The following is an 8,197-nucleotide window of genomic DNA, read 5'->3' as shown; positions in this document are numbered from 1 at the left end:
AACAATAACAATAATAATTGAAATAATAATACTAATAATAATAATCAATAAATAATAATAATAATCATCAATAAATAATAATAATAATAATAATAATAATAATAACAATAATAATAATAATACTAATAATAATAATCAATAAATAATAATAATAATAATCATCAATAATTAATAATAATAATAATAATAATATGTACATTTGTATATACACATATGTATAGTAATAAATAATCAATAAATAATCAAAGATCACTAAACAGTAGTTAAAAATCACTAATTAATAAGTTCAGTTCAGTTAAGTTCAGCTCAGTTCAGTTCAGTTTAGTTCAGTTCAACTGAGTTCAGTCAATCGGAACAGGCCCTTAGTATGAGTAGGAAATTAAAGTTGCATGGTTGAGTTTCACATGCAAGTTCATGATCATTGATTTCATACAATACTTGGAATACATCTTAGCGTCTCTTTATTACGGAGTACTTGTGTATAAAAAGTTCGGTTGTTGCTAGTTTTGGGTTTACTTTGACTTCGATTTACATTGGTGTGCTAACTAGATCAATAGATCTTTGATGGTCGAGTAGATTAGTAGTGGTTGTTATCTAAAGAAAAGATACAAAATAGTGTGTTTTTGTAAATTCATTAAAAGAAGATTAGAACAATCTTAACAAATCCCATTTTGTTTTCTTTACCGCCATTATTTTTCAAAATCATTAAAAATGATTAATGTTTTAAATAACGAAAAAGCAATAGAAATAAATTCTATAATTGGATGATTCTCCGCATAGAAGTATGCCCAAAATCTGGGACCCAAAAAAAAAATAAAAAAACCCAATTTCACAATTTTCTACAGTCTTGCACCCCATGAGTGTATATAAAAAGCACCTGCAAACTGCATACTTTCTTCAATTATCAAACTTCACAACATATTTGATTTTTCCCAAATCAAACAATTTATTTTAAAATCCCAAAATAAAAATAAAGAAAAAAGGCAGAAAAGAGAAAAAAAACATTCACAGCTGTGTTTCATAGACTAGTGTCTCACTCTTTTTCATACACCACTTTCTCTCTCTAAACCAGCATCGAATAAAGTGATCCCATAAAAACACAAAAGAAATTGCCAAAAGTTCACAACTTTGTGTCACTCTTGCTCTAACTTAAGCAAGAAAATTTTAATAAAATTTTTAATCAAAAATGCAGGGCATTAAAAATCCCTCATTTTTTATGTTCATGCTCTGTATTTTCTGGGCATTTTTGGTCTCAAATCTGCTATCAGTTGTAAATGCAAGTGTTGGGTATGATCATAAAGCTATCATCATTAATGGACAAAGAAGAATTCTTATTTCTGGGTCTATTCACTATCCCAGAAGTACTCCTGAGGTTAGATATTTTTCTGGGTTTTTTTTTTGTTAAAAAGTTTCTATTTTTGGTGATTTCTACATTTTGGGTATTTCTATTTGCTGAATATCTGAAATGGGTTTGATTCAATTTCATTTTTATAATTTTTGTAGATGTGGCCAGATCTTATTCAGAAGGCTAAAGAAGGTGGGTTAGATGTAATACAAACCTACGTTTTCTGGAATGGTCATGAACCTGAACAAGGAAAGGTAAAAAAAAAAAAATTTACTGTAAAATTTTAACTTGTTATTAAATTAGTGTTTAACATGGTTACATAAAGTTGGACTCACTTTCCATTTTAGTCTCTTTAACTAAGATTTAGTATAATTGTGTGTTTTTCAGTACTACTTTGAAGATAGATATGACTTGGTGAAATTCATCAAGTTAATTCACCAAGCTGGTCTTTATGCTCATTTGAGGATTGGACCTTATGTTTGTGCTGAGTGGAACTTTGGGTAATTTCTTGTTACCCTTTTTCTGTTCTTTTTACTGTTAAAGATTTTGTCTAAGGAAGATATTTTATTCCTTCAATATTCTTCTACAATGTCTTTGGGTATTTAATTTAATTTAATTTAATTTAATTTTTATTTTTTAAGGGGGTTTCCTGTTTGGCTGAAGTATGTTCCAGGCATAAATTTCAGAACAGATAATGGGCCTTTTAAGGTTAGCTAAGACTCATTGTAATTAATTGCAATGTTTGTGTTATAATTTTGATTAATTGTTTAGTAGGTTTGATTATAATATCATTACATTGTTTTTATTAAGGCTGAGATGCAAAGATTCACAGAGAAGATTGTTAACATGATGAAAGCTGAAAGATTATTTGAGACACAAGGCGGTCCAATTATACTGTCACAGGTATATACAATACATTTGTACCCATTGGTTCATTTTCATTCTGCTATCAGTTTGCTTGATTCAGGATGCTTGTGAAGAAACTGTTTGAATCGAATTCGAGCTTAACTTCTTTGTATCGAATGTTTGTGGCAGATTGAAAATGAATATGGACCAATGGAGAATGAACTTGGTGCTCCTGGAAGAGCTTACACTGATTGGGCAGCCAAAATGGCTTTGGGTTTAACTACTGGAGTCCCATGGGTCATGTGTAAGCAAGACGATGCTCCAGACCCCGTTGTAAGAGCTTTCGAAACTTTTTTTAACCTTGAATGATTGTTATGTTCATATGATTAGAGAGCTTCCTAATTTAATCGTTTTTGGTGCCTCTTAAGTCTGCTGATATTGTGGTTGCTACTTCAGTACTTCACTGTCGTAGTTGTCTCCTTGTGCTGCCTGAAAATGCTGTTATTATTTATGTGGCATTGCACATGGGCTTAACTCAGTCATTCCAATATTTTATCAGTCACTAGGCTTGTTGTTTATATAATTTTGTTTGGCTGCATTGAGTATTATGACAACAAATTAATGACTCTTGTAAATTGGACCTTTCCTCGTCTTGTTTATTGTTCTGTCTGATCTTGATAATATGAAATTGAGTAAAATAATATGAATTTTGTTTTCTTAGTATTGGATACTTCAATGTTCAAACTACTTTCATTTTTAATTCGTATTTATATACCCTAGTCATGATTATATAACACGCTTAGGTTGACGACAGTATCTAGGGCTAGCATGTTGACTTTTTTTTTTTTTTTTTTTTTTTTTTAATACGATACATGTTTCTATAGCTTAATCTGTATGTTTATTGCAGATTAACACTTGCAATGGCTTCTACTGTGATTACTTCACTCCAAACAAGGCTTATAAACCAAAAATGTGGACAGAGGCTTGGACAGGATGGTGAGATACTTGATATTTATAACACTTTCAAAATGCTAATGAATAAGCTTCATAACATATATTATACAAGTACATTTTCATTTTGCTTTCAGGTATACGGAATTCGGAGGTCCAGTTCCTAAGAGACCAGCTGAGGACTTGGCATTCGCCGTTGCTAGATTCATACAGAAAGGAGGATCTTTTGTCAATTATTATATGGTGAGCTAATTTATTTTGCTGTTTACCAGCTGAAAACTTTCATATCCTTTTGTTTTCTTTGCTTATGATACAATACTTTTTATTCAGTATCATGGTGGTACGAACTTTGGCCGAACTGCTGGTGGTCCTTTTATTGCTACGAGCTATGACTATGATGCTCCTCTAGATGAATTTGGTATGGCTTTCTATTCATCTTACAGAATGTGCTCTGTTAAAATTAGACTAATTGACCTGAATGAATGGAAGGGTATATTCCCAGTAGATCAGTAATATTACTTTTTCTATGTATACGTAGAGACTAAAGGGTGCTGTGACGACAAGTATTCCCTGAGTCAATCTAGCTCCAAAATAATCCTTTTTTGCAAATTGAATACTACTATATGCTAATCAATTACAGTGACTCATGCCCTAGTAATGTTCTTTTCTGTCTAATATTGTATCTCCTTCCAATCTTGCATAATGTGTATTAATATGAATTATAAGATGCAAACGCATAATAGATGTCTAGGTAATCGAGGTAGTTGTGGATGTCAACAATTGGATTTTCATGCGCTAGTCTATGCTTAAAGTTATAGGAATATGCATATAAGCATTTAACTCTCTATAGGATAATGACATGATTTTGCTTGTTCTATTGACTGTCCTATCGAATGATATGAGTGATCAATTTTATCTTTGATACTATTAAGGGTAAGATGAGGTGCAATTACAAACAAGCGCCTTTGCTTGAAATTATGGGCCTTTTCTGATGTTTTAAACCTGCTGTTCAGAGAAATTGCTAAACAGTTATTTTTCTTCGTATTTTTAGGATTATTACAACAGCCAAAATGGGGTCATTTAAAGGATTTGCACAGAGCAATAAAACTTTGTGAGCCAGCTTTAGTTTCCAGTGATCCAACAGTGATCCGGTTAGGGAGCAGCCAAGAGGTTAACTTTCTATTCACCTGCTGTTCACACTTGATAATATCCCTTTTTATTGTAACACTTTGTAACAACTTTCCTCCCCATTGATTATTCATGCAGGCTCATGAATTTAAGTCAAAATCTGGAGCTTGTGCTGCATTCCTTGCCAATTATAATGCAAAATCTTATGCAAAGGTTGCATATGGGAATAATCACTACAATTTGCCTCCTTGGTCAATAAGCATTCTTCCTGATTGCAAGAACACTGTCTTCAATACTGCAAGGGTGAGAAAAGTTTCTCTTAACTTAGGTTAGACAAAAATTGGAAGGATGGGGATGAAAAAGTTCTTCAAAAGCTATCATATTAAGATTACTGTTTACTCACAAGTGTATTACTTGTATATGCATATCATGTCACGGCATTCAAATTTATTGTCTTGTTGCAGATTGGAGCACAGAGTGCGCAAATGAAGTTCACTCCGGTTTATCAACACTTTTCTTGGCAATCATACAACGATGAGACAGCTTCAACTGATGACAGTGCCTTTACAATGATGGGGCTGGTGGAACAAGTTAATACCACTAGAGATATGACTGATTACTTGTGGTATATGACTGAGTAAGTACATTTGCACTCTAAACTTTATGTTTTTGTTGAAATTTCTGCAGTCATTAATAGATATGTCTCTTACCTATGAATTATCCTGACAGTGTCAAAATTGGCCACAACGAAGGATTTTTGAAGGGTGGAAAGTCACCAGTTCTTACTGTGATGTCAGCTGGGCATGCTTTGCATGTTTACATCAATGGTCAACTAGCTGGTAAGAAACTTCTTTCATATTATATATCCAATGTCAATTACCATAGCACATCATACGATTATAGTATCTTATTTCATGGACAGAAACATCACAAGTATGTGAGGGTTCAATTACTCTCTATTCCTTTATGCTCTGACCATTAGTCATCATTTATGTCAGTTAATTACCATATCATATCAATATACTCCTACCATACTATTACGGCATTGTTCCAATCCTTTTAAGGAATCATGGCAGAGTAGACGGAATCATACATATGCAATATGCAGTCAGCTGTATGCAATAAACTAATACAATTGCAAGCCTTGTCCACTTGTAGTGGACAGTTGATGTTTCTTAGGGTAATATGCTGAACATTCATTGTTTCCATTTTGTGGCAGGTACTGCCTATGGAAGTCTTGAAAATCCCAAGATAACCTTTAGTGAAGGTGTGAATTTGAGGCCTGGAATTAACAAAATTGCACTACTAAGCGTTGCTGTCGGGCTACCGGTGTGTTCTCTATTGCTTGTGCTCATTGGTCATAATTGTCTTACACATGCACAGAAAATATGTCGGTTACATCTATGCTTTCCATGATATAGTGTCGATATGGTTGATTAACACTCCATGTTCTGTTTTTGTGTTCAGAATGTTGGCCCACATTATGAACGATTCAATACTGGTATTCTCGGTCCTGTTTCTTTAAATGGTCTGAATGAGGGGAGGAGAGACTTGACATGGCAGAAATGGTCGTACAAGGTTAATCCTCTCGCTGTACGAGTTTACCCTTTTGTTATTTCTTTTATTTAATTTTTCTAATTCTATGGCCTTCTATCAGATTGGAATGAAAGGTGAATCTTTGAGTCTTAATTCCCTCAATGGTGCCAACAATGTTGAGTGGGTTGAGGGCAAATTTCTTGCTCAAAAGCAACCGCTTACATGGTATAAAGTGAGTATTCAAACCTTTGACGACTTTCATGAATACTTCAGTAATGACAATACAGCATGACTGATGTCATTTTGTTTACACTCTCAGACGATTTTCAATGCTCCACCTGGTAATGAACCCCTTGCATTAGATATGGGTGGCATGGGTAAGGGTCAAGTATGGATTAACGGACAAAACATTGGGCGTTACTGGCCTGCTTATATAGCAAAAGGTTCATGCAGCGACTGTAGCTATGCAGGCTATTTTACTGAGAAGAAATGCTTAAGCTACTGTGGAGATGCTTCTCAGAGATGGTGAGTAATCCTCTTAAAACATTCAAATAATTCGTTGATTATAATGCTATGTAACTATGTTAAGACTCGTAGGATTTTTTTTTTTCAGGTACCATGTTCCTCGGTCTTGGCTGAAGCCAGCAGGTAATTTGATGGTAGTATTTGAAGAAATGGGCGGAGATCCAAACTGGATTTCTTTAATGAAGAAAGAAACAAGCAGTATTTGTTCTGAAATGAATGAGTGGCAACCAAACCTTGTGAATTGGCATTTGAAATCTTCTGGGAGGATAGACAAACCATTGCGGCCAAAGGCCCACCTATGGTGTACTCCTGGGCAGAAGATTTCATCGATTAAGTTTGCCAGTTTTGGGACGCCTGAAGGATCTTGTGGAAACTTCAATCAAGGAAGCTGTCATGCCCACAAGTCCTATGATATTTTTGAAAGGGTAAGGTTACACTGGAGTAGCTACTTTATTACAAAAATGCTATCTTGGCCATCTTTATCGAGCCATCATCCGAGTTAGAGAATCTTGCTTTTCTTTTGAACTTGAACAAGAATTCAAAAATTAGGAACCTTTCTTTAAATTCCAATCTTTTTTCTCCCCAAGTTATGCTGGTTTGTGACAAACCTATGAAAACATTTATCTTCTCTTAACTAATACAAGTATCTCCTCCTTTTGTGACAGGAATGTATTGGTCAGGCAGGTTGTGCTATAACAGTTGAACCTGAGCTATTCGGAGGAGATCCATGTCCAAATTTTATGAAAAGACTAGCAGTCGAAGCAATTTGCAGTTGACGTGCCTAGCTAGTTGTTTTGACTTAACACGAGTCAAAGGTACAATAAAATTCTTCAATTCTTTCCATATTTAAGTTTTGATTTGGCAATCTTCCTTAATCTATTGTCCTTCCATACCATCTCCATTTCAGCTTTTGACTTGAGTGAAGCTGTACAAACTCTGCGACACACATTAGTCCAAAGCTTGTACATAAACTAGATGTTTCCTCCATTGTTGTGTGGGCTCAAAAAGGAGCGCCAATGTTAGTAAGTTGAATCAACTCCCATAAATTGAGGGAGACGATTCTAGCACATTGAGATGTTAATAGGAATCCATGTGCTATACATATGTACCATTTAGAATGTGTTGAATCCTGTTGTTCCAATTTCAAGATGAAATTCCTAGTAAGAGGCAATTTTTCATTGCTTCCATTTTGTTACTTAACGCGTTTATATCAAATTCCATTTATGATTCTTTCTTAACCCATTGTTTCTTGTACTTCAATAACCGAAAACCCTTCGTTAATGTACAAAGTGTAATCTTGTCAAAAAATAAAAAAGATACTACTTCCGTTACATATTAGTTGCAACTTTGGGTATTATTTGTGAGAGATAAAATATTTTCAGTAATTTTCAGTAATATCCAACTTAATTTCAGTAACTTAGATTTTGAATAACAATACATGTTATAGTGAGTGTTCCTTGTTTTTCTTTTTCCATCCCAATCACAATTCTAATTTCAAACCAAACAAAAGATTAACAGGATAAATATAATATTCCGTATTAAGGATGGTGTGATGGGATATAAATAGAGATTAAATCCCTCTTTATTCTACCAAAAATAACACATTCATATAGATTACGCCTTGCAAAAAGGAGAGGATTAATGAAGATATACAATCAAGTGCCAATTATTCTCAGCTTACATCCAACTCATACCAAACAAAGATAACATGATTATTTCCTTATTATGCACACTATCGTTAAACTAATCCAAATCTCTTACCCCATCTATATATACTACCTCAGTTACAGATTATGTGCGACGATTTGACATAAAATAGAGAGGGAAAAATGTCTAATCATTGCACATAACCTGTACGGAAGTAGT

General features: G+C 33.8%; 1 protein-coding gene across 1 annotated transcript; it reads left to right on the top strand.

The window, feature by feature from the left end:
• Positions 1 to 781: 781 nt before the first annotated feature.
• Positions 782 to 7,526, top strand: LOC145624434 (beta-galactosidase 1-like). Its single transcript, XM_081677465.1, has 20 exons — positions 782 to 1,372; positions 1,504 to 1,599; positions 1,733 to 1,845; positions 1,987 to 2,053; positions 2,156 to 2,248; positions 2,381 to 2,524; positions 3,099 to 3,187; positions 3,280 to 3,385; positions 3,473 to 3,560; positions 4,194 to 4,312; positions 4,409 to 4,573; positions 4,735 to 4,907; positions 5,000 to 5,109; positions 5,490 to 5,599; positions 5,738 to 5,848; positions 5,928 to 6,038; positions 6,126 to 6,331; positions 6,420 to 6,756; positions 6,997 to 7,146; positions 7,239 to 7,526. The coding sequence occupies exons 1-19, from the start codon at positions 1,187 to 1,189 to the stop codon at positions 7,105 to 7,107; spliced, it is 2,535 nt and encodes an 844-aa protein (XP_081533591.1). The 5' UTR covers positions 782 to 1,186; the 3' UTR covers positions 7,108 to 7,146; positions 7,239 to 7,526.
• Positions 7,527 to 8,197: the final 671 nt, after the last annotated feature.

This window comes from Chenopodium album, chromosome 3 (genome assembly GCF_948465745.1).
Source record: "Chenopodium album chromosome 3, dcCheAlbu1.1, whole genome shotgun sequence".
NCBI lineage: Eukaryota > Viridiplantae > Streptophyta > Magnoliopsida > Caryophyllales > Amaranthaceae > Chenopodium > Chenopodium album.
The sequence above is the reverse complement of the archived record's forward strand: the minus strand, read 5'-3'. Positions and strand labels throughout refer to the sequence as shown.

Excerpts from the sequence above, each read along its gene's own strand:
- LOC145624434 (XM_081677465.1), top strand. The coding sequence starts at position 1,187 with ATGCAGGGCATTAAAAATCCCTCATTTTTTATGTTCATGCTCTGTATT. Across the intron at positions 5,600-5,737 it reads GCGTTGCTGTCGGGCTACCG|AATGTTGGCCCACATTATGA; the intron begins GTGTGTTCTCTA and ends TTTTGTGTTCAG. Across the intron at positions 6,039-6,125 it reads AACCGCTTACATGGTATAAA|ACGATTTTCAATGCTCCACC; the intron begins GTGAGTATTCAA and ends TTACACTCTCAG.